This window comes from Scyliorhinus canicula, chromosome 15 (assembly GCF_902713615.1).
Source record: "Scyliorhinus canicula chromosome 15, sScyCan1.1, whole genome shotgun sequence".
Taxonomy (NCBI): Eukaryota; Metazoa; Chordata; class Chondrichthyes; order Carcharhiniformes; family Scyliorhinidae; genus Scyliorhinus; species Scyliorhinus canicula.
The window spans coordinates 105,458,327-105,485,903 of NC_052160.1; the positions used below are offsets into that span (position 1 = coordinate 105,458,327).

The following is a 27,577-nucleotide window of genomic DNA, read 5'->3' on the forward strand; positions in this document are numbered from 1 at the left end:
ATAGGAATTGTGTAAGCTGAAATGTTGCTGACCAAACATTTCTGGTTACTGATGTTATGAAGCACTGGTGTTTACGTTACAGCGCAGCACCTAAATGGCTGAATAGTAAGTGTTCATTTCCTGTGCTGAGTGCTTGGAAAGATCTGGTTCTCAGTATTCCTAATCTATGAGCTACAAAATAAAAAGCCCCGATGAACAACTTTCATCCTCTTAGCAGTTGGAGAGTTGTCGAGCTCTGTTCACTTGTGGTTTGATGCCACAGATTCTCAAACGCTCCTTTATTGCCTCCAAATGTCAGGAATCTCTTGGCTAATGTCTGTTCCTGGAATATTAGATTATTGCCAAGATTTAATTAGTCACATTTCAAAATCAAACTGGAAATGTTCACCATATTGCCTTTATCTAGACAAAGGATAGAAACTTGAATTTTCTTGGTTTGAATACACTCTGGTAAGCGACGGCATTTCTTGTGACAGCTCTTGGCTGATGCTGTAGCTCACATCAGCTAAGTAGCCTGCATAGGAGAAGATTAGAGGAAGGAGAAACAATGAACAGGAGATCTGAGGAAGTTAATTTATAAACAGCTTCAAAAGAAATTGGAGGGCAAGAGCAATAAAGGAAATTCCCAAGTGTATCTAACTGCCTGCTGGTGCACAACGTAAAAGGTCCACATCGAGATACAGATATGAAATGCTCATTTGAGACTAATGACTTACAACTTAACCTTTTAAAGACCAGCCATTAATATTAAACTTAATCAAAATTTTAAATGCTTGTATTTTTTTTAACTTCTGCATAGTCTCAGTTTTGTAAACTAACTGAAGTTTTATTGTATTTTGTGCATTATCCCATGTATTTGAAAAGCACATTAGCCCAGTGGTTAGCACTGTTGCTTCAGAGCACCAGGGACCTTGGTTCGATTCCCGGCTTGGGTCACTGTCTGTGCGGAGTTTACATGTTCTCCGCATGTATGTGTTTCCTCCCACAAGTCCCGAAAGACGTGCTTGTTAGGTGAATTGGACATTCTGAATTCTCCCGCAGTGTATCGAACAGGCGCTGGAGTATGGCGACTTGGGAATTTTCACAGTAACTCAATTGCAGTGCTTTTATCATAGAATTTACAGTGCAGAAGGCGGCCATTCGGCCCATCGCGTCTGCACCGGCTCTTGGAAAGAGCATCCTACCCAAGGTCAACACCTCCACCATATCCCCATAACCCAGTAACCCCACCCAACACTAAGGGCAATTTTGGACACTGAGGGCAATTTAGCATGGCCAATCCTACACATCTTTGGACTGTGGGAGGAAACCGGAGCACCCGGAGGAAACCCACACACACTCGGGGAGGATGTGCAGACTCCGCACAGACAGTGACCCAAGATGGAATCGAACTGGGACCCTGGAGCTGTGAAGCATTTGTGCTATCCACAATGCTACCGTGCTGCCCTCTACATTGATGACTATTTTGGTGCCACGTCATGCTCTCGCCCGGACCTGGAAAAATTTATCAACTTCGCTTCCAGTTTCCACCCCTCCATCACTTTCACCTGGACAATCTCAGACACTTTCCTTCCTTTCCTTGATCTTTCTGTCTCCATTTCCGGCAATAGACTATCCACTACAAGCCCACTGACTCCCACAGCTATCTGGATGACAGCTCTTCACACCCTACACCCTGTAAGGACTCCATCCCTTTCTCTCAACTCCTTCGCCTCTGTCGCACCACTTTCCAAAATGGTGCTTCAAAAATGTGTTCCTTCTTCCTCGACCATGATTTCCCACCTACAGTTGTGGACAGGGCCCCCCACGCGCCACTACCCTCACCCCCTCCACTCCCTCCCAGAACAAGGATAGAGTCCCCCTCGTTCTCACATTTCATCCCACCATCCTCCGTACGCAAAGCATAATCCTCCGCCATTTTCGCCAACTCCAGCGTGATGCCACCACCAAACACATCTTCCCTTCACTCCCTCTGTCAGCATTCCGCAGAGACCGTCCCCTCCATGACAATCTAGTCCACTCCTCCACCATGCCCAGCACCTCTCCCATCACACCTTCCCATGCAATCGCAGAAGGTTTAACTCCTGCCCCTTTACCTCTTCCATGCTTAACATTCCAGGCCCAAAACACTCATTCCAGGTTAAGCAGCGTTTCACTTGCACCTCTTTCAATCTGGTCTATTGCATTCGCTGCTCCCAATGTGGTCACGTCTAAATCGGAGAGGCCAAACGCAGACTGGGTGAATCGCTTTGTTGAGCATCTTCGGTCTGTGCGCATTCAGGATCCTGACCTTCCTGTTGCTTGCCAAAAGACCCTGCTCCCATGCCCACATGTCTGTTCTTGGCCTGTTGCAATGTTCCAGTGAAGCGCGACGCAAACTGGAGGAACAACATCTCATCTTCCGGTTAGGCACGCTATAGCCTTCTGGCCTGAACATCGACTTCAACAACTTCAGATGATCAGCCCCACCTCGACCCATTTGTTTTCATTTCATTTTAACCATTTCTTTCTTTCCTGCACCTTTCTCCTGTTAATAGAAGTTTACTTGTGACACTAATAAAGATTATTATTATGGTGCTGGTGTTATTTCAAATATATAAATTGGCATTTCTTGAATTTTTTGTTTGTGACTTGGCACAGCATATACTTTAGTTTCTAGAATTTATCTGCAATATTTAAATGTGAAGGATATTTTGGGACATTTTTTAACCAAGAGAGTATTGCACAGCATGCCGTTTTCCAATGTGACATATTAAACCCAGATCCTAACGGTCTTGGTTGGGCATTAATAGAACATAGAACAGTACAGCACAGAACAGGCCCTTCGGCCCTCGATGTTATGCCGAGCCATGATCACCCTACTCAAACCCACGTATCCACCCTATACCCGTAACCCAACAACCCCCTCCCCCCTCCCCCCCCTTAACCTTACCTTTTTAGGACACTACGGGCAATTTAGCATGGCCAATCCACCTAACCCGCACATCTTTGGACTGTGGGAGGAAACCGGAGCACCCGGAGGAAACCCACGCACACACGGGGAGGACGTGCAGACTCCGCACAGACAGTGACCCAGCCGGGAATCGAACCTGGGACCCTGGAGCTGTGAAGCATTTATGCTAACCACCATGCTACCGTGTTGCCCTAATAGACCTCATGGCACCATTTATAGGAGGAAATTCCGCAGTGGCCTTGCCCATAGTTATCCTTCAGTCAATATGGCTAGAGCAGCGATCCCAGCAGGACATGTGACCAGTATAAACTCTGTTCCATGAGGAATCAACCATTTCCTAGCCCTCAGATGGCACCGTATCACCAGAAGCTCTTTGCTTCCATTCCTAACAACAGATCTTCACAGCCGCTGAGGAAAATTGAAACTAGTGCAACTTCCTGTCTTCATTCCTAGGCTACATCGAGGGAATTCCCATCCTTGTTCGCAGTGGCTAACAGAGAGCCACATGTGAATGTGGTGACCAACTGGCAGGTTGTGGAATGGCTTCCAAATCACAACATCACGAGGGGAAGCTGTTTAAAGTTGCACGTGAGCTGCAAGTTGCTTTACCATGTGTTTCCCAGTGAAAATTGCCAATGCCATTCCAAGATAGCGGAAACCCTGGAAACACCAAGGGAATTCTGGCATTCTTTGTGATGTTCTAGTAATATAACTGAAATCTGTATTTTAGCAGTCACTCTGGGAGGGATTCTCTGGTCTTGCCTGTGGCGAGACCCCATTGCAAGCGGAAATGGAAAATTTGGCCCTCCAGCCAAAGCACCATTCACTTTCAGCGGCAAATGAGGATGGAAAATTTCAACCCCTCTCGACATTTAATGATTTTCATGGCCTTCCCAGTCCATGATTTTCCCCAAACCAAATGCATAATGATGCATTATTCTACCTATGTTTGCCACATATTCCCCAATCCCCTAACTTGGGTAAATTTGAACTGCAGAGTAGGATTTTAACGATGGCGAGTGCCGATTGCTCTCAATTCTGAGAGCCAGTGCCTAATGAACAACCTAATGTGTACTCTCGAACTCCCACTACCCATTTAACGCTCACTTGAGCTGGGATTGGGCAGGGCTTCTGTCCACCCTTGGAAGGAAGTTCCGCCCATGAGAGCTTTTGGCCAATCAGATTGGCCATCAGCTCTCCCATCAGACCAGAGTAGGTACTGCAGTACTTTGTCTGAAACCAAGTCCTGAGACTATTCAAAAAGTGGGTCGTGGGGCAGGAGAGTAGGAGACTCCCTTGGATGACCAGGAGAGTTTTGGGGGAGTGGGCAGGCCAGTGGGGTCTGGGAAAGAGTGGGGGAGGCAGGTGGTGCACCAAATATGAGGGGGCCTTCTCACAACTGATGATAGCACAGTGGTTTGCACTGTTGCTTCACAGCCCCAGTGTCTCAGGTTCGATTCCGGCTTGGGTCACTGTCTGTGTGGAGTCTGCATGTTCTCCCTGTGTCTGTGTGGGTTTCCTCCGGGTGCTCCGGTTTCCTCCCACAAGTCCTGAAAGACGTGCTGTTAGGTAATTTGGACATTCTGAATTCTCCCTTTGTGTACCCGAAGAGCCGCCGGAGTGTGGTAACTAGGGGCTTTTCACAGTAACTTTATTGCAATGTTAATGTAAGCCTACTTGAGACAATAAAGATTATTATTCTAATCTTTCTTTCATCAGTGATGGATTCTTTTAATAACCACATTTAATGGAGTTTGCACATTTTCCCCATATCTGCCCAGAGCCCAACCAACCACTAACTTGATAATTTTCCTCAATTGTACATTTGAGCTCCCACAAAATTTAAAACCTCTGAGGTTGTAATGAGGTTCAATTAATATTTGCAATTTTTGTTCCTCGAATATTTTACATCACTTTAAACTCAGACCTTTTAATGTCATGCTTGTCATTTTAATTAGCATGACATTAGTTTTGAGAGCAGCAAACCTATACAGTTGAATCAGTTTAACAAGCCCCTTTTCAACATATTTATTGAATTAAAATAGCGACAGTTGCCAGCTGTTGCAGATTGGTTCATGTGCCAAGTATGGTTAACTTTATTGCACCAAAGTACTCCATTTTTATCTGACTGTAATGGTATGTATTGTTGGAACATAAAGACTTGGGCAACTTTTCAGTGGTAAACGCTGCGAGTGTGGATTGGTGTAATGGAGATTCCTGTCCATAAACCAGTTCTCATCCAGCAGAACATTTATCTGCACTTGGTTAACACACACCTATCCAGCCCGTTATCTGTGTTGCGGTTTTGCAGAATGGAATGTGCCATAGGTGAAGTATGACACCCAGTCACTGTTGGACCCCAAATGAAAACCATGCCCTGAGTTTGTAAAGTCAAATGTTATAGAAACTAACCTAATGTGGAGACAAGAGCGTGACATTTTCTACTGTCTGCAGCACACTTGCTTTCCTGGATATCCAGCTGTTGGGAAATATTCCAACTGGTGTTTTCAGTTTTAAAACCTTTTATGTAGGATTTCCCAATTTAATGTGGAATATTAACCATAATTGGTTTTTTAAAAAAGTCTGTTGGACTGCCATGTATGGGTTGAAAGTTAAGCCAAGATACTGGAGTGTTTTAACAAGCAAAGACTGCCTGTGTTGAATCTAGATGTTTTACACACGCAGCTTATTTAAAAGGATGGGATTTGGAAGGCATGCTAGCTAAATTAATCTAGCCGCAAATTATAGTTCACCATATGCTTGAGAAATATTTCCCTCATTTTAAAATGTTAGGAGGATCATGGTATTTGAGAGTGATCACAGCCAAATTTAATTTTGCATGAAGGATCAGAAAAACATTCCAGCTGATGCTGTCAGCTCACTCCTTTATTATCAAGATTGAAGCTATTCCTGTTGAACCCTTTCTGGGGAAAATGAAAACTAATTGAAAGGAACTTCAGAAATCTGGAATTTTGTTTCAATATTTAGCGTTTGTGGCACGACTTTGGCATTTGAGGAATGCATGATGAAAATGGGACCAGACTCCCTGCATGTGTGTGTGAAGCTGAGTTTTAGGTAGAAAATAAAAAAACTTGTTTAAAAGTACAGAACTCCAAATGTGAAAATCTATAGAGAATTCTCACATAAATCTGCTAATGAGCTATAAAGCTTATCTTGCTTACTATTTGCTCTAAATATATATTAGATGTATCGTAGCACAGTGGTGTCTAATCTTTGAAAGCACAAGATCACTTTTAGAATCTAAATACAGCAAAAGATGTACTCTTAAAAATTTGACTTTACCAACACCCCAAAAAATGTATGATATGCATAACACTCCCCTATTCTTAGAGTGACGACCTGTACTTACACACTACCTGTGATTGCTGTGAAGTCTGGGTCGTAGTTTGAGACGGCCAGTCTCATATAATCCATCAGATGGGCATCTGTGAAATGAGTACGATATTTGGACTCGATGATTTTCATCTGGGAAAAAGCCATCTCACGGAGATCTGTGGAACCAAAGTAGGCCTTCACCTTTAGTACGCAGGATGTCTATAAGTCCCCCAAAATCTTTGTCCCTTGACCTAGCTTTCGGCTCTCTGCCATTTTGCTCAGTGATGATTTCCATGTCAAGTCCACTGGTTTGTTCAAAAACCTGCTGAAATTTTGCTGTTTGTTCTCCAATGCAACTTGAAAAGGATTTGAGATAAACTTAGTGATTTGTTCCATCTTGTCTAACTCTTGAAATCGTCTGTTGAATTCCTTTTCAAATTTGTTCACTGGTAGTCACCGAATTAGTTTGGTCGAAACCCTTTCTATTTGACCTGTTATTGGATTTTCTCCAGATTTGGGCAATGCTCAGTAATATTGTTCTTTAACTGAGAGGATCACAGGCCCAGTTTTAACTTGAACACAATCACTGTACTGATCATGTGTCCGTCCCTCCCCTGAAATTCGCGATTCAGCTCATTCATTTTGACACTTATGTCCGTAAGAAATACAAAGTTTCTTACATATTATCTGACAGCTCCCTATACACCAGGGGCGCGATTCTCTGACCCCCATGCCGGGTGGGAGAATCGCGGGAGTGCCGGGCGATTCACGCCACGCCGCCCTGGCACCCGCACGCGATTCTCCCACCCCCCCCCCCCAAAAACGGAGTGTCGTGTTTAGAATCGCCGCTCCGGTCGAGCGGCGATTCTCTGGCCCGGATGGGCCGAGCGGCCTGCCTAATACGACTGGTTCACGTCAGCGCCAATCACACCTGGTCACTGCCGGCGTGAACAGCGTGCAACCGCTGCGTGTGGGGCCTGTGGGGGGCGGAGGGAGGATCGAGCACCAGGGGGTGCCCACCGATCATCGGGCCGGCGTCTCTGAAAGACGCACTCTTTTCCCTCCGCTGCCCGCAAGATCAATCTTCCATGTCTTGCGGGGCAGTGGAGGCGAGGCCAGCAATCACGCATGCGCGGGTTGGCGCCGGCAAACCTGCGCATACGTGGGTGACATCATTTAGGCGCCACCGGCCGCGTCATTCAGGCGGCGCCGCTTTGACGTGGGCGTCAAGGCCCGGCGCACGAGATTGACGTGCCCCCGCTCCTAGCCCCCTGGGGGTGGGAGAATAGGGGGCGAGGAGCGACCTCTGATGCCGAAGTGAAACACTTCGGTTTTCACTCCGGCGGCGGCACTTTGTCTCCCTTTGGGAGAATCGCGCCTCAGATTTCTTGTGTTACGAAATCCTGGGCTACTGCACAGTCAATTCCAGCCCCACACGCCCCAGAGTCACAAGTGATTTCACCAATAATTCGAATAAGAATACCCAAAAGTTTTGGCCGTTGGCTGCCCAATAATTACAGTCAGCAGATTTGTAAATTTAAACACAATTACTGTTTATTTATAACTGGAACAAATATGAAATATACAGCAACCATACCTGCTTAATGTCAAACTAATACCTGACTCCCCTCTTAACTGCCCTCTATCCACACACACACACACACACAAGACAGACAAACACAGAGGGATGGAAAGGGGTAAAAATAATACAATTTAAGGTCAAAAGACAAGCACACTGGTTTCAGTTAATAGGTTCTTCAGCACACCTTCTTCATAGTATGAGCACAGTTTAAATTCTCTGGTCCACAGCTTGTAATGATCTTTCTTTGCAGCCCAGCAGTATATCTTACTCATTGCTTTTCTAGGAGAGGCCTTTGGCTTCACATCAGCCTGATCTTAGAGAGAGTTATCATATTCTGGATTCTACTTGCACAGCCACGTCTGCAGATGTGGTTCACATTGTGGCCTTTTGGTGAGACTTAACTGGATATTCCTGGAGTGAGTTGGTTAGAGTCCTCCATCCAGCCTGCAGAACCGAAAGTGAAATGGAAGCATAAGTCTTGTGACACTGATAAAGCAGAGCAGTGAGATCAGGTCCAATCACCACCTGTTACCGGTCAGAGCACCCAACCTTTTTGCTAATTCATTGGCCATGAGCCAAATCAATCAAATCGAGTTCTCACTGATATTCCCTGCTGCTGCAATCCTCTGTTTGAATTCAAAGGCACAGTCCAGTTACAAACTGCTTTCCGTTAAAGTCAGAGGTCCATTAATTGTCCATGGATCAAAAATGTAACAGCAAAAATCAAAGAAAGGGGAAATATGGAAATAAACAGGAACAAACAGGGAGGACCTTACACATACTTGATTTAGTAAAGTCGACAATTTCAGGGAATAGACCTAAAAGATCTCTGGAGGAATTTTCCTCGACTTGACCACTTTACATCTACATGAAGGATTAGTTCACCATAGATGGCATCAATCTAATTGAATAACGACTTGAGCAAGCGGTGCTGCCGAGCTCTTGCATGAATCAAGTTGACAATCTTGTAAACAACTGTCATTACATGAGAAAAGTCAATATAATCTTGATTGCTCATCTTTTTGGTGGATAACACATTGGTATTGACAAAGGAGGGAAATTCAGGATCATTTTTGCAATATGCATTGAAGACTTCATTGACACCCAGCATTGCCGATGCATCATCGGTTGTGATTGAAACCAATTTCTTGATTGGAATGGTTTTCTCTGTCACACTTCTTGAATTCATTGTAGACATCCTCGCCTCTTGTCGTTTCTTAGAGGGGCAAAAAGAAAGTCCTCCTTTGTTGTTAAGTCTTTGAATGTTGTTGTTCACATGGCATGGCTTTCTCAATCATGTCTACTGATTCATGCAAATTAAATGAGAAACATTCACAGCCTGATAAATCTTGGTGTATTTGCTGAGACGTCTTTCGACCACAATTCCACCCTTTTGGTTACTGTTAAAGCGCCAAGCGGCATGCTTTTGTTGGCTGTCGTAATTTCATCTTTGTTTTTCAAGTCTTTGAATCAAGTGCCAGCAGTCATTATCATAGCACCTTTGATAACTTTGCCATTGGAGGGGCGGCATGGTGGCGCAGTAGTTAGCACTGCTGCCTTCCGGCACGATGACCTGGGTTCAGTCCTGGCTCCGTGTCACTGTCTGTGTGGAGTTTGCACATTCTCTCTGTGTCTGCGTGAGTCTCACCCCCCACGGCCCAAAGATGTGCAAGGTAGGTGGATTGGCGACGCTAAATTACCCCTTAATTGGAATGTTTTTGAAACTTTGCCATCAGTGAATGGTTTCTTATGTTTCGCCAGCAGATGACAAATGCAAAAAAAGCCTCTTTGTTAGCCTTGCCTTTAGCTATAGGTTTTGAAAAGAGGGACTGCTGAGCTTTCAAAATTCCCTTTAGCTCCCAACTTTCTACGTCTGAATTGCACTGTTTGAAAGGATATGTTCTTTAAATTTTGCATGCATAGTCTTGTGATGCCATTCCAAATTACCTTGTTTACTCAAGCTACACTCGGTTCACAATTTTGCCTTTGACATTCAAAATAGAAATTTGTTTCCACATTCCTGGTGGAAAAGGTAAGTTTTTGCCATTTTAAAGGTCCCTGGCTCCACGTTCATCAATTTAGCTTCAACCAGCTTATTCCAAGCTTTGGTGCCTGTGAGAATCTCGTTGCCCGAGTCCCGGAGATTTGTCTGTGTGGAGTCTTCATGTTCTCCCTGTGCCTGCGTGGGTTTCCTTTCGGCGCTCCGGTTTCCTCCCACAAGTCCCAAAAGACGTCTGTTTCAGGTGAATTGGACATTCTGAATTCTCCCTCCGTTTACCAAACAGGCGCCGGAGTGTGGAGATTAGAGGATTTTCACAGTAACTTCATTGCAGTGTAATGTAAGCCTACTTGAGATGTTAATAAAGGTTATTACTTTGGTGTTGTTCAGCAGGTAATGAGCTAATTCACTTGTCATTATGAGAAATCCCGAGACTTGTGCAATTTGGCATGGTCCAGCAGGCAATTAGCTGATTCAATCATGATTATGAGAATCCAGAGTCTTATAATATGATGTCCTGATATTTATTTTTCTGAGCCTCAAAATCTAAGACAATAGGAATGTGCCGTGTGTGTGCAATTAAAAAGTGAAATGAGTGAAGTACTTTTTTCAAGGTAGGGAATGGTTGTCACTTCATTGATACAATAAAATGGTAAATTATTCAATCGGGAGCCTCTGCCATTTAGAAATGTGTGGCGGCATACCAGATCTTGCTGCTATGTGCACAAACCTGTTTTTGGATATCAGTGGTTAGGTATTTCACCTTGCTCGCTTCTATGCTACATTCTATTCACCAGGTGCTGAAAGACTCCCATCTATTAACAATCCTCTGGTTTGTTTTCAGTGGGCTGTAAGAAGAACCTTGACAGCACCACATTAGCTGTGCATGGAGACGAAATATATTGCAAAGCATGCTATGGAAGGAAGTATGGACCCAAAGGATATGGTTATGGCCAAGGTGCAGGTACTCTGAACATGGATACTGGAGCAAATCAGGGAATAAAACCTGTGCAGTAAGTGAAGTTCAATCTGCTGCCTTTATTGCAATGTTACAGTGAGATGAGCAAGATGCAGTCAAGCCTAGGCATGAACTTCACCATAGTTTTTGTCAAATGATCCCTTTTTCTCCTGCTAATTTTTTTTTAACACATATGGTTATTATTGCTTTATAGGAAGTATTACCTTTTTATCCATTTCTGTTTGTGCTATCTCTCAGCAGTCTCACCTGTTCCCAATTTCCACTTACGGTAAATGAGCTTTCAGGCTGATAATTTACATAATTAACTGCTGAGGTGATTATGATCTGAGTCTTCTAGTAACTTAATCAGTTGCGCATTATCATAGGTCTCAACTGGTCTTTCTGCTCTTTTTCAATTTAACTTGTTCTCTGTCATGTCACAACAGATCAAACCTCCAACAAAGCTGTCTAGATTACTGACCGTTTTATTTAACCTTGCCTAGATGATGCTTTAAACAATAACATTTTAATTTTATATGAAAATATCATGACAAGTTTAAAATTAAATAACTTTTTTCTCAATTCTGGGTTGCAAAAGATGGGCGCGCCATTCCCAAAAGGGAACAAAGTTACCTGGTGAGCATGTTTAGCCATGTATTTCCCGGCACTCACACTACCGAAACACGCATGGCTATTCAACGCTACCCACTTTGAATAAGGGGCCTAAATGGGGAATGTGTGGCTGAAGCTGCTCATAGCCCCATTTTTTATAACAGGGTGCTCCATTCGCCAGAACTCACCATTGTAGCGAGAGATCTCAGAGGCCCACAGAAAAAATCCCCTACCTCCCCCAACCCAAACGCAACATGGGAGAGTCCCCACACCACCCACGCTGGGCAACCCTGCCCCAATCACATGCACACAAAGAATGCTAGCTTGGTACCTGGGCAGTGACAACCTGGCAGTACCCCTGTCCAGTGGCAGTGCCACCTCAAAACCTTGGCAGTGTCAGGCTGGTACCCAGCCTTTGCATCTCAAAATTTGAATGTAGGATTGTACAAATAGGATTTGGATTTACATTCTGAGCAGCCTTGTGCCTGAGGGGAACAACTATGCTGGTGTTCCATTTGGAGACCAAGCTGAAAATGACATCTGACAGGACCCAACACCCCTGCACACACTAACTTCTAACTGTGAGTTGCCCATTTCTCAAGTGATAAATGAATGATTTGCAAATGAATGTTTTCCCTTGTTGGGGAATGAGTCCCCAACCATAGCTGGGATATTGGGCGTTTTATTACAGAATACCTACAGTGCAGAAGGAAGCCATTCAGCCCATCGAGTCTGCATCGAGCCCTGAAACAGCATTCCACCCAAGCCCACTACCCCGCCCTATCCCAATAACTCCTTAACCTAAACCCTGTACATTAAGTGGCAAATTAGCATTGTCATTTCACCTAACCTGCACATCATTGGACTGTGGGAGGAAACTCACGAGGACCTGGGGAGAATGTGCAAACTCCACTCTAGACAGTCACCCAGGGCCCGAATTTAACTTTGATCCCTCGCACTATGAGGCAGCAGTGCTAACCACTGTGCTGCTTGAAACCTACATCCCAAAAATGGACGGCTACCCCACAAGAGCCCACTGGAAAACAATAAAAATTGAAGTGACATTGATGTTAGTCTTTGAGTTACCCGCTTGCCTAAACCTGTTTCCATTTATCAGCACTGAAATATTTCCCAGTTATTGGCTATGACAATCACCTTGAGTGACATCATTTATGGAGAAATGGTGCATGAAATGTTCACAAACAGTACAAGACTTGCAGAGATTTTTTTAATGTGGCCACAATTGTCCTCAAGACTAAATGGGATTTAGGATTTAAACCAGAATTTTAAAATGAAGAACAATCTGGGGCAGCACAACTTAACCAAGTCCGTATTGTTTACATTTTGTTTAATATTTAATTTATGTTCTTAGTTGAGTAAGATACTACCATAGATTTACATGAGTTCATGAAAAGCTTGCCATGCTGTGAGTATATTACAGGACCATCATGCATGTGATTGTTTTGCTTATATAAAGCAGAATCATCTTGAAATGAAAAATTAAATGAAAATCGCTTATTGTCACAAGGCGGCTTCAAATGAAGTTGTAATGAACTCCAATTGGCTTTATTGGTTGGCCAATTGGAGTATGAGCTCCCTCAATGATAGCTCATTGAGGGGGCCCATATAATCACCTGTGTAGGCTTTGTGAGCAGTCTTAAGTTGACTGGACTGCTAGCAGCACTGTTTGTAGCTGCTCCTGTAATATCGTTATTGTAAATAAATATTGGTGTGGTGACGGAACTCCTGCCTCCCGTGGATTACTACAGAAGTTACTGTGAAAAGCCCCTAGTCACTACATTCCGGCGCCTGTTTGGGGAGGCTGGTACAGGAATTGAACTGTGCTGCTGGCCTGCCTTGGTCTGCTTTAAAAGCTAGCTCTTTAGCCCAGTGCTAAACCAGCCCCAACTAATCTTCTGTTTGGTTGAGTCACTTTAAAAAAGAAAGAAGTCCTTTTTATTGGAGTCGTCAACAAAACAAGAAAAGGATAGCCCCAGGTAATAATGTACACCAGGTACAGCGCACAACAATAGCCAATGCAAGAATGGGAACAAATAAGATCTGATGAATCAGGGACAAAATCTCCAAGATATTCCCTTTGTAAGACCCATCTACACCAGGATATAGGCAACAGCACAGGCCTACATCGTATCGATAGCTACAAGACAAAATGACAGAAAGAAGAAAACAATATCCTGAGGATCTCGGAGCTGAAGAGGAAATTGACTCTCACTCACAGCTCAAATTACAGTCTTCTCCAGTCCCGGGCCACAAGAGTTAGACGTGATCTAACTGCAGGATGACAAGGGGAGGATCAGGCATCACCAAGCCTCAAGTCTCAACCCAGGGTTACCCATTGGAAAAAAAAGGATACACCCTTCTGGGAAGTAGTAGGATGCTGATCACTGATCCCGGAGCAAAACCTGTCCTAACTTGGCACCATTGCCAAATAGAAAGTCAGGAGAACGAAGCCACAAAGATTACCATCACACTTAGCAACCAAGAACAGGAGAAATGACTGAACTGTCCCTCATGGGGAGCTACACAAGCCCCAGTCCTCAACAGGATAACACACTGTCTGCTTGGGCCCAGAAAGGGAAAGCTCCAAACAATATTAAGTCACTACCTCACACCCAGGGGAGGGGTGACCTTCCTCAAACATAGTGAGGACAGAACTAATCCTACCAACTCCACCCCTCTTCCCGCTCCAGCTCTGCTCAGCCTCCCGCCAAGCATACATTAGGATAAAGAGACTGAGTACAAATCCCAAACTCAACATTCAGCATTATATGATGTAAAGCTATCAAATCAGGATAACTAACTGTGCAGGACATCACACCCAAATAATTCACTTCCCTGCATGCAAATATATTGACAACATCAACAGACAATACAATTCTCAGGAGCAAAGTCTAGGATAACAACTGAGACCATCATCAGGATAAAGACTTCTCAACTATCACACAAAGAAAGTAGAATCAAGGATAAAGCAGGATCAAAAATGATGAGCAATCTTCAGGATCTTTCATGAATACCAACGATCAAAGCATGAAACCTCATTACCTCTAACATGCTGTCCCACTCAAAGATGGGTGGCCAATAATCCAGGCTCCGGAGGGGGGGGTGACCCAATGGTCTCAGCCATCCTTACCCCTTTCAACCGACATCAGGAATAGGACCAGGTGTCATGAGGCCAATCCCAGCCCCGGCCATGAAGACAGGATTAAATGTAAACCAAGAAAATACATTTTTAAAATGTGCACACATATTTAAAAAAATAGATTCAAAGATGAGCTTAGCCGGAGGTTGCGGAAATGGGAAAGTAGGATGAAGTTTTCTATGTCTCCATTTGTGATTCATGATGGTTAATTGGATGATTTTATAGCTTCCTATTTTCAGCGTAGAAATTTGCATTTACAGGGCTTCACCTCATTGCCCCACGACCAATGTCAATGAATCCAAGTTTGCTCAGAGGTTTGGCAGTTCGGAAAAGTGCCCCAGATGTGGACAGTCAGTTTATGCTGCTGAGAAAATTATTGGAGCTGGCAAGGTAATAGGATTCTCTAAAATAATAGAAATTGGTATGCACTCTTTTCTGTCCAGGCTTTTTGTTTGCACAGTTATGCTATTTGAGGATAGAAGATAAAAATATTATTTAAAAAGTCATACATTCCTTTTGTTGAAATGATTCAAATTATCCCACAATTCAAGTTTAAACAAAGTGACACAGGAAGTTGCATTTTGCACAAATTTAATTTGAATTCATAATTTGAAATAAATAACTTCAGATTGAGATTGAAAGGTGATTTTTCTCTGCAGAAACCAGAATGATGAAACCCTGTTGTCTTCTATTGTGCTTTTTCTCCACATGGCCCAAACGTTTTCTTTCCATCAGCCATATAATGGATAGAGTTTAAAGGAAGGCAAGCGATCAACGCCCTGCCAACTCTCGAATTTCCACTGACATTTATCTGCCAGGCGCAACACTGCAGTGACTGGAAGTGGTATTGAATGTCTACCTGAGACTAAGCCCCAGGAACGTTGCAAAGATGTGCCCTAGAGTCCCGGGTTGGGAGGGTAGGGGTTGCCCTGGAAGATTGGTAGGGGGATCCTGGAGCTCCAATGCATTGTGGGGGCAGGAGGTTGGGGGAGATGGGTGGGTCTAAGTCCAGAGCTCCAATGCCTTTTGGGGGGAGGTGCCAACTCTGAGGGGGCTTTGAAATGAGCCTACAAATTGAGGCTGGGCAAGATGTCCACTTAAGGACCTTAATAGGTGAAACCCTGCCTGCCCAAATGTGAAATTGCATCTGGGTTTGGGCGCACAGCTTTCCTGGAAGAATCCCATCCATTCAATTTCATGACCAGCCACCTGCTCCACTGCCTTGCCTCGGAACCTGCCCATTATACTTTTATGCCATGGATAGCACTTCAGTGGTGGCAATTAAATTTGGTTCATGGCAGTAATCATTGTGAATGGGATGAAAACTTTGGTGGACTTGCAGCTTGGAAAACTCTGGCAAAAGTTTTTATCGTCCTGATTGATTAATTGCTCTGTGTTTGCCTCTGTTAGGCCTGGCACAAGCTGTGCTTCCGCTGTGCTAAATGTGGTAAAGGCCTGGAGTCCACAACATTGGCTGACAAGGATGGCGAGATCTATTGCAAAGGTTTGATTCTGTTTTTGATTGTTAGCTGCAACTCCAAAATTCCAGTCTTTGGAAAAATCTGAAACAAGTAAAATAATTCAGGTTCCTAACATTATCAGTCCATTGCCAGGATTTGTTTTTTGAGAACAAAGAACTGTAAGATATAATTCTCACAATTTGAGTTTGCAACACTTTCAGCTGCTAAATAGCTGTGCGAGCTGCAGAAATATAGCTCAACAATGTTCTAACATAAGAACATAAGAACTAGGAGCAGGAGTAGGCCATCTGGCTCCTCGAGCCTGCTCCGCCATTCAATTAGATCATGGCTGATCTTTTGTGGACTCAGCTCCACTTTCCGGCCCGAACACCATAACCCTTAATCCCTTTATTCTTCAAAAAACTATCTATATTTACCTTAAAAACATGTAATGAAGGAGCCTCAACTGCTTCACTGGGCAAGGAATTCCATAGATTCACAACCCTTTGGGTGAAGAAGTTCCTCCTAAACTCAGTCCTAAATCTACTTCCCCTTATTTTGAAGCTATGCCCCCTAGTTCTGCTGTCACCCGCCAGTGGAAACAACCTGCCCGCATCTATCCTATCTATTCCCTTCATAATTTTAAATGTTTCTATAACATCCCCCGCTCCTCCTTCTAAATTCCAACGAGTACAGTCCCAGTCCACTCAACCTCATCTCATAATCCAACCCCTTCAGCTCTGGGATTAACCTAGTGAATCTCCTCTGCACACCCTCCAGCGCCAGTACGTCCTTTCTCAAGTAAGGAGACCAAAACTGAACACAATACTCCAGGTGTGGCCGCACTAACACCTTATACAATTGGAACATAACCTCCCTAGTCTTAAACTTCATCCCTCTAGCAATGAAGGACAAAATTCCATTTGCCTTCTTAATCACCTGTTGCACTTGTAAACCAACCTTCTGTGACTCATGCACTAGCACACCCAAGTCTCTCTGAACAGCGGCATGCTTTAATATTTTATCGTTTAAATAATAATCCCGTTTGCTGTTATTCCTACCAAAATGGATAACCTCACATTTGTCAACATTGTATTCCATCTGCCAGACCCGAGCCCATTCACTTAACCTATCCAAATCCCTCTGCAGACTTCCAGTATCCTCTGCACTTTTCGCTTTACCACTCATCTTAGTGTCATCTGCAAACTTGGACACATTGCCCTTGGTCCCCAACTCCAAATCATCAATGTAAATTGTGAACAATTGTGGGCCCAACACGGATCCCTGAGGGACACCACTAGCTACTGATTGCCAACCAGAGAAACACCCATTTATCCCAACTTTGCTTTCTATTAATTAACCAATCCTCTATCCATGCTACTACTTTACCCTTAATGCCATACATCTTTATCTTATGCAGCAACCTTTTGTGTGGCACCTTGTCAAAGGCTTTCTGGAAATCCAGATATACCACATCCATCGGCTCCCCGTTATCTACTGCACTGGTAATGTGCTCAAAAAATTCCACTAAATTAGTTAGGCATGACCTGCCTTTTACGAACCCATGCTGCGTCTGCCCAATGGGACAATTTCTATCCAGATACCTCGCAATTTCTTCCTTGATGATAGATTCCAGCATCTTCCCTATTACCGAAGTTAAACTCACTGGCCTATAATTTCCTGCTTTCTGCCTACCTCCTTTTTTAAACAGTGGCGTCACGTTTGCTAATTTCCAATCCACCGGGACCACCCCAGAGTCTAGTGAATTTCGGTAAATTATCACTAGTGCATCTGCAATTTCCCTTGCCATCTCTTTTAGCACTCTGGGATGCATTCCATCAGGGCCAGGAGACTTGTCTACCTTTAGCCCCATTAGCTTGCCCATCACGCCCTCCTTAGTGATAACAATCCTCTCAAGGTCCTCACCTGTCATAGCCTCATTTTTATCAGTCGCTGGCATGTTATTTGTGTCTTCCACTGTGAAGACCGACCCAAAAAACCTGTTCAGTTCCTCAGCCATTTCCTCATTTCCCATTATTAAAACTCCCTTCTCATCCTCTAAAGGACCAATATTTACCTTAGCCACTCTTTTTTGTCTATTTGTAAAAACTTTTACTGTCTGTTTTTATATTCTGAGCAAGTTTACTCTCATACTCTATCTTACTCTTCTTTATAGCTTTTTTAGTAGCTTTCTGTTGCCCCCTAAAGATTTCCCAGTCCTCTAATCTCCCAGCAATCTTTGCCACTTTATATGCTTTTTCCTTCAATTTGATACTCTCCCTTATTTCCTTAGATATCCACGGTCGATTTTCCCTCTTTCTTCCGTCCTTCCTTTTTGTTGGTATAAACCTTTGCTGAGCACTGTGAAAAATCGCTTGGAAGGTTCTCCACTGTTCCTCAACTGTTCCACCATAAAGTCTTAGCTCCCAGTCTACCTTAGCTAGTTCTTCTCTCATCCCCTTGTAATCTCCTTTGTTTAAACACAAAACACTAGTATTTGATTTTACTTTCTCACCCTCCATCTGTATTTTAAATTCCACCATATTGTGATCGCTCCTTCCGAGAGGATCCCTAACTATGAGATCATGAATCAATCCTGTCTCATTATACAGGACAAGATCTAGGACCGCTTGTTCCCTCGTAGGTTCCATTACATACTGTTCTAGGAAACTATCGCGGATACATTCTATAAACTCCTCCTCACGGTTGCCTTGACCGACCTGGTTAAACCAATCGACATGTAGATTAAAATCCCCCATGATAACTGCTGTACCATTTCTACATGCATCAGTTATCTCTTTGTTTATTGCCTGCCCCACCATCTCGTTACTATTTGGTGGCCGATAGACTACTCCTATCAGTGACTTTTTCGCCTTACTATTCCTGATTTCCACCCAAATGGATTCAACCTTATCCCCCATAGCACCGATGTCATCCCTTACTATTGCCCGGATGTCATCCTTAAATAACAGAGCAACACCACCTCCCTTACCATCCACTCTGTCCTTCCGAATAGTTTGATACCCTCGGATATTTAACTCCCAGTCGTGACCATCCTTTAACCATGTTTCAGTAATGGCTACTAAATCATAGTCATTTACGATGATTTGTGCCACCAACTCATTTACTTTATTTCGAATACTACAAGCATTCAGGTAAAGTACACTTATGTTGGTTTTTTTTTTTTGGTTTTTTTTTGTTCCTCCCCATCCAACGTTCCTCCCCACCCAATTTTCACATCTTTCCCCTGTTAATGAGCAGCAACAACTTCAAAAGGGAGTTGGTGGTCTTTCCCTGTTCAGACGGAGACAAAGATATTTTGAAATAAGGTTCCCACTTAGTACCCGAGTACTGTATCTCCTACGGTGGCAGGACCCTTTTTTAATATACAATCCACAATCTCCGGACATTCTGAATAGTTCTCGCAAAGTGTAAATTTTCAGCCATGTTGGTTTTTCAGCAAATATAATGACCTGAAGAAATAATGGGCCTCAAGTGCCCAGCATCAGTTTTCGGGGGTACCCAAAAGATGCACTAGGAAATCCCGCTCAGAAATTCCCAAGTAAACCTTTACATTGTTCTGTGAACCATTCATAAAAGCGATTTAAAGCATTGATTTTGGATGGTTCTACCAGGTTTACTCAAATTTACACAGTAAAAGTTAGAAGAATTAAAATCTCTTCTATCCATAGAATCCCTACAGTGAAGAAAGAGACCGTTCAGCCCATAGAGTCTGTGCTGACCCCTGAAAGAGCACCCTACCTAGGCCCACTACCCTGCCCTATCCTATGACCCCAATTATAGCATGGCCAATCCACCTAACCTGCACATATGTGGACTCTGGGAGGAAACCAGAGCACCTGGAGGAAACCCAGGTAAACATGGGCTGGAAAGTGCAACTTCCCCACAGTCACCCAAGGCTGGAATCGAACCCGGTCCCTGGCTCTGTGAGGCAGCAGCCCTAACCACTGTGCCACTATGCCTTCTGCATAACTATTTGAAAGACCCTGACCGATCCGTGCACAGGCCTCTTCCCCCTGCACCACCCCCCCAACCCCACCCAACAAAGCGGAGCGCCAACTAACTTCCCCGACCTGACCAGATGGACTCCTCACCTGACCTGACCTGCGACACCAACACCCCACCTCCAATCCTTCCCATACCCCAAATTCTATCCACTGACCTTAGGCACCTTCCTTCTTCCTAGACTGTCATTTTCACTTAGACCTTTCAACCTACCTGCTTTATGGCAGCTAGTGCAGCAAGAAAGGGGGCGGGGATTTCAGTACCCAGCCTGTGAGAATACTGTCCTGCCTAGATCTCGGGAAATGGTTATGGAGGGGCAATCCGACGCTGATTGCCACTCCAAGCATGTTGAGGTCTTAGGTATTGCATGATTGAAACTTGGTCATTTACGTTTCTAAATGTGTCCTCTCATCTAAGTTGAACAGTTTTTATGTGTATGTAATATATAGGCACACTGTTAATTTGGATGAACAGAGATGTTACTCTGAGCTAATATACAGTATGGGAAATTTGTCCCATTATATTATCCTAATGTTGGAATCTTTTAACAGAATACCTCTCAAGGTTTGAGAATGTATACCTTTCTGCACACTTGTCAAGTCAAGTATCTGAAATAGTAATAATCTACATCTCTTGGTATTTTGCGTTAGTCTAAATTTCCTTTTTATCCATCCTCCAAATTCAATGAGCATTACTTAAAGTTCCCCAATAATGAATGATCTTCTGTACCTCATCTCGTGGTTATTCCTCAATGATCTTCTGTACCTCATCTAGTGGTTATCCAGTGAGGTTGGACAATAATCAGGCTGTCACAAGGGCTTGGCTTTTTCATAGAATTTACAGTGCAGAAGGAGGCCATTCGGCCCATCAAGTCTGCCCGGCTCTTGGAAAGAGCACCCTACCCAAGGTTAGCACCTCCACCCTATCCCCATAACCCAGTAACCCCACCCAACACTAAAGGCAATTTTGGACACTAAGGGCAATTTATCATGGCCAATCCACCTAACCTGCACATCTTTGGACTGTGGGAGGAAACCGGAGCTCCCGGAGGAAACCCACGCACACACGGGGAGGATGTGCAGACTCCGCACAGACAGTGACCCAAGCCGGAATCGAACCTGGGACCCTGGAGCTGTGAAGCAATTGCGCTATCCACAATGCTACCGTGCTGTGGGACACAGCTAAATTAATTACAGCCTCCTGAGCCCATTTATACAATTTGCTTCAATGGTCCTACTATTCCACATGTCCAGTACCCTTTAGGTAAAGATATTCCACTTAACTTGCCTCTTGTGCCTGACATAACTTTTTAAAAATAAATTTAGAGGGCCCGACTCTTTTCTTTTTCCAATGAAGGAGCAATTTATCACGGCCAATCCACCTACCCTGCAGATCTTTGGATTGTGGGGGTGAGACCCCGCAGATACGGCGAGAATGTACAAACTCCACATGGACAGTGACCCGTGCCCGGGATCTAACCTGGGTCCTCGGCGGTGTGAGACAGCAGTGCTGACCACTGCACCACCATGACGCCCAGTGCCTAACATAACTTCAGCTTTTGGAATTAATCACTTGGGTTAAATAGTGGCGTGGATGTTGTTTTCATACAGTCATACATCTTTTAAATGAGTATTAAATAATTACAAAGTCTATTTTTATCAGTATGCCTAATTCAAATTTTCTATTCTTCCATAGCTTGTTATAGCAAAAACTTTGGACCTAAAGGATTTGGCTTTGGTCAAGGAGCTGGTGCACTCGCTAACACCCAGTGAAGCATAGCGAAAGACTGAAACTGAAGCAAGCTACACTCCAGTGTAGATCTTAGCTACAATGTATTTTCAGTGTTCCATTATTAATAGTAGTTCAGGTCACAACACTATATGCGTGTTATAAGCTGCAAATGTTTTCTAAAAATTCTGTATTGCTTTGCACAAGTTACTTCATATACTATCTTTAATGGCACAGTGGTTATCCAGATCCAGTAAAACTAGTGTTTTAAGGTTAATATGACAAAATGGAAATGAATATGGTGCCAGAATTTAATTTTAGTGCATTGAATTCATTGGTGATGATTGGCTACATGGTCATTTGGATTTGCAAGGTAGATCATGACGGTTATAATTCTTGCCCCTCCATACTTAGGTTTTGTTCTGCACTATTCTACCAAATGGAATGGGGGTGGAGTTTTCCTGGGCAAGAGGAAGACAGTTTTTAAGCGCATGGGAAGTTAAACTTAAATTGGTGTTGGGACCCAATCCAGGTTTCTGTTAGGTATAATGAGGAGCAACCCTTTGGATTTTTTGGCTGAGTTATTAACTTAACTAAAGAAACAAAATCTATTTAACCATCACTTCTGGATTTCTCGGCCAGAAGACCTGTTTCCCAATTTGTCAGCAATTCGCTGCTGATATTGGCATCCTCTTGTCCTCTCGTAACCTGGTCACCTTGTCCCCCTGGTCACCCTCAAGTGAGCAGTGAGAAGAGTATTTTCACTGAAATTGACAAGCTGGAAAGGCTTTGAGCAGTTACCCCGAGCATTCTCAGAGAATGCAACTACTGCTTGACAGGTGATTGACAGCTTGTCGGAAAGCATTTTACCTATCCTGCACCTTCAGCTACACTTCTCTGCTGCCAGCCTTTGCCACTGTATAAGAACAACTTATAGAGATGCACCTTGAACCTCTGAGGGGCAAGACAAAATGCAATACTGCCTTCTTAGCCAAATACCCCTCCACGTGGCAGAGGGTAAAGCTACTGAGATCCAGCTGGAGGGAGGGGAAACCCCCAACTGGAGGCCTGCAGGCAGATGATTTATTCTGCGTCTTCCATGAGTGCTTCCAGAGTTTGGGATGCTCACAACGGTCTCTGCCTACATCTGAAGTCTCATTGAACAAGACCTCCTTGCAAGCAGAGCAGGTGAATCTGCATTACTGGTGGCTGAGGCCACCTGTCACTAAGGATAGTGCCCTCCTCCTGAACCTCTGCTTCTTGGAAAGTTGTGTACTCTCTTCCTCTGTAAGGACAGAAAGCAGAAGTGTGTGATTGATTTCAATGACTTGTGTGGAGAAGAGAAAAAGACAGTAGCCAAAATCTCAGGTTGTTGCAATTCACTTTTCCCACCGGCGGTATCAGGTGACTACATTGGGAAATCCCATTGACAAGTGGCGGGAATATAGAATCCCACTGCCAGCCAACAGAGCATGCCGCGAAACATGTGAATGGTGGGCCAGAGAATCCCACCCAGTATTTATGGAGGGCAACTGTGAGGCATGGGTGTGAGAGGGCAAGAGCATTAGGATGAATGTTGGGAACTTAGATGGGACTGTGAGGCTCTTGGAGAGATGAATGAGTTGCGCTGCAAAGTGTATTGACCTGAGGAGTGTGTATGAGAACACAAACAAATGCAGAGAGTGGGGTTTGGCACGTATCAGCTACACACCCTTTTAAACACCCAGTCTTTTTGCTTATTACTGTTAAGTCTCTCCTCCAAATAATGTAAAATGTGACAATGGCTAAAGTAAGTTTACTTAGATTTAGTTACTGAAGAAAATTTTACCAACTGTTTTTTTATATAGTAATTTAATGGTTAAAGCTCATATTAACGCTTACTTATGACTAAGTTCACTGTGACAAGTTCTTTGCTTTCAGGAGAATCCTCTTAAATTTTAAAATTGAGATCCTGGAAGATATATTTGGTTAAATTCCTGTGTTCCTCATCCAGGGAGTTAAGTGTAAATTTAGCTCCAGATAAATTGGACCGTAGATTTCTTATTCACAGATTATAATAGTATATAAAACTTTACAAATAAAATCTCAGTTGTAGCTTGTAAGCAATGAATTTTTCTCAACATGCCCATATTTATTTATTTTTTCATGTACATGAAAGCAATAGCTTCTAAAACTCACAAAACTTATTAAAAGCCTGCTGGACTCCTCCCACAGCAGTCAATTGTTTTATTTTTATGCATCTTGGTGCATGTTTTTTTAAAAGCCAATTTGGTATAACCGAGAAAGGACCAGTATTTCAAAGTTTTTAATATTGAGCTAGAAACACATTGGGCTGGATTCTCCCGCCCTGTCCGCCGCAAGAACGCTGCGGGTGAGCCGCATACAATGGAGAAGGCCATTGATGTCGGGCAGGATTCTTCAGTCGCTGGGCGGACGAGGCGGAGAATCCCACCCATTGTTAGCATAAGAAGGAAGGAAGGACATTCCCTTCAGTGTTGAATCCTGCTTGCAGGAAGGAGCTGACTAAAACATGGCACTGCAGGAGGAGGGTGTTAGTTCACAAAATATCTTATATCTCTCGGGAGGGGGGGGGGGGGGGGGGAGGGTTGCAGGGGAGAAGCTTTCCAAATGCTATTAATAATAATACAGCTTTGAAAAAATACATAAGGATTTTTAGGTGACTTGCCTATTGCTCTTTGTAGTGTGGTAGTATTTTTTTCTCTATAAAATGAATACAATTTTAAACTCTTGAACTCGCTGACTCCAAACTCGAGCTGAATAAGCTCAGCAATAGAGTGCGTGCCTTGTGTGTTATCCAAGTTTCCAATCCTGGTGTGCCCCAATACATTCATGGAATTATGGGTTTAGGGTTCACCGCTTTTCCCAACCATGCCCACTTCACCCCTCTCTCTGCCCCAACCCCCGTCACACATTCTATAAAAAGGGGGCATTTGATTGCTGCTCAACCGTGTGGGATTATGCCTTGTTTCATCACTCTGTGCCAACTTGTAAGAATTCACGATTTTGTGAAGTAAGTGTTGCCTGCTTGTTGTACTCAAACCCCCAAGATCAGATATATACAGAACCCACTGAGGTAGCAATTCATTATGGGTGGTATCATATCTGGCCCCTGTACTAGTTATCCTTGCCTAATATTCATTCCATTGACTTCTGTGGAATTGGATAACAAATGGGGTATATAATGGGCTGGCGCCTAATGCCAATTTCCTGCTGCAGCCCATGAAGAGTCTCTACTCCATCATGCTTTTTTTGTTTGATGCATTTTAACAACCTTGGCACTCATGAAAACATCTAATTGCAATGTCTAATAATTTTTTTAATGTTACTTTTAGGCAGGAATTTTGCCTTCCTGCGATATGTACCATATATGTGCTTATGTAACAAATTAAAATAGACTTGCAGCCTGTGACAGCTACATCACATAATGTTCGTTTACTTTCATTGTGTGTCTCACTCTGCAGCAGATTTTAAGTAATAAAGAAATGAAATGGTACTTTGGTTTCCGTGCTCCAAAATACAAATATTCCTCTTGATTTAATCGCAATACTTTTATAATTGTCTGCACGTCCTCCCCGTGTGTGCGTGGGTTTCCTCCGGGTGCTCCGGTTTCCTCCCACAGTCCAAAGATGTGCGGGTTAGGTGGATTGGCCATGCTAAATTGCCTGTAGTGTCCTAAAATAAAAGTAAGGTTAAGGGGGAGTTGTTGGGTTACAGGTATAGGGTGGATACGTGAGTTTGAGTAGGGTGATCGTTGCTCGGCACAATATCGAGGGCCAAAGGGCCTGTTCTGTGCTGTACTGTTCTAAATTCTAAATAATTTTGCAAAATTAAGGGCAACTGGGCCAAGCTTCAGTAATTTGCGGACACTGTTACATACAACAACTAGAGGATTTTAAACCCAGTTTGTACACTTCTCTACCCTTACACACCAAGTTGCCTCAACCCAGCTCAGTCTAAATTTGAATAGTCAGAATCTTGAGGTTAAGAATAAATTTAAGGTCATGGCTCAGAATGGAGATTGGCCACGGATCACAAGAGCGCCTGACATTTAATTCCATTGACTTCAGTTGCTCTGCTGAACGAGCAGCTGATCTGAAACTGCTTGTTTTCTGTTGCCATTTGAGATTAATTTCTACCCCTCAATTATTTTAAACATACTTGCAACGCTAATTAACTTGACCCCATCATTAATAATGATACAATTCAGCAAAGATAGAACTGCTGTTCATAATACATACAATAGTAGTCACTATGTTCTTAAGTGAAGAAAAATTTGATAAAACTGAATATAAGCAAAGTTACATCCATGTTCTTTGTCCTTCATATTATAGCAGAAGTCTATTAATAGCATAATTGTCTAGTGCTGCGCAAGTGGAAAGTTCAGGTTGTTATCTTTCAAATAATCACAGATGAATAACTTGAGTATCCCGCTACTTCTGTTTCCTCCCTTCTCATCTCATATTCCTGATAGCCTACTTAACCCGGTTAGATTAGTAGAAACATATACATGAGTTATTAGAATTCCTATGCAGCAGTACAGTTCAAGTTCAACATTTCACCCTTTTGAGTCAGCATTTATAACACAGAAATAAGGTGACTTGCAAGCATATCACATCTATTTTGTAAAGTTAGAAATAACTAATTAAGACTGTACAAGAAGACTTAATTGAAGTAACATTTCAGAGTAATAAGTACCCAAAGCACATGCTAAATTTTCCCAATCTGACTTCCTGTGCAGCTCGCTGTTATGTTTCATAACAGGAAGTCAGTAACCAATAGTCTTCTGTTCAGATCCTTATCATCAGGAATTCCTGTTATTAACTAGAAACCAAATGCAGTAGCTTTGAAGGTGACTGTGGCCATGATATCTGCGATGCAATGTTTCAAAATGAACCATGCTTTAAAGATTCTGCTTATAGATGCCATTTATACCTATTTAAATGTTCAAAATTTCTTCCCGCTACATTTTATATACTTTTTTGGTTACAAACATAAATGTAATTATGATGCATAATGGAATGTCAAATATTTTCTAATCCAGGAATTCTTGTGTTCTGGCTGCATCGAGGAGAATTTTTTTTGAGTTGTTGTGCGTGTCTACTTTTACGACTTGCCAATTAGAGGAATGCTCCTGGTGGGGAATAGAAGATTTTCCCAGTTTGCAATATCAATATTAAACATTTTCACATAGGCTTTGACCATAGATTTACTGCAGCTTAAGCTTTCCTGGACCCTGTCACCTGCCATATAATTGCTGTAATATGCCTTTAGAATCCCTGCAGTGCAGAAGGAGGCCTTTTGGCCCACCAAGTGTGCACAGGCTCTTGGGAAAAGCACCCGACTTAAGCCCTATCCCAGTAACCCTAGCTAACCTGTTTGGACACTTAAGGGGCAATTCAGCATGGCCAATCCACCTAATCTACACATTTTTGGATTGTGGGAGGAAACTGGAGCACCCAGAGGAAACCCACGCGGACATGGGGAGAAAGTGCAAACACCACGCAGTCCTCTGAGGCCGGAATTGAACCGGGTCCCTGGAGCTGTGATGCAGCAGTGCTAACCACGGTACCACCGTTGCTATTCAGGAGTAGCAACATGTCACTTTAAGGGAAGTGGGTCATATGATCCATCCTCAGTTTCACTTTCGTCTGCAACAGAAAACCGACATCCTCAAGATTTCTGCCCATGTTCACATGTGCTTAGAATTAATAAATTAACCAATAACGTGTCTGCACAGTTCAT

General features: G+C 43.3%; 1 protein-coding gene across 1 annotated transcript in view; it reads left to right on the plus strand.

The window, feature by feature from the left end:
* Positions 1-24,281, plus strand: part of LOC119978256 (cysteine and glycine-rich protein 1-like) — a 46,181-nt gene extending 21,900 nt beyond the window's left edge. Inside the window, exons 3-6 of the mRNA XM_038819736.1 lie at positions 10,715-10,883; positions 14,861-14,990; positions 16,011-16,104; positions 21,782-24,281. Coding sequence (XP_038675664.1) covers positions 10,715-10,883; positions 14,861-14,990; positions 16,011-16,104; positions 21,782-21,858 — 470 coding nt within the window. The 3' untranslated portion in view covers positions 21,859-24,281. The remainder of the gene's footprint in view (positions 1-10,714; positions 10,884-14,860; positions 14,991-16,010; positions 16,105-21,781) is intronic.
* Positions 24,282-27,577: the final 3,296 nt, after the last annotated feature.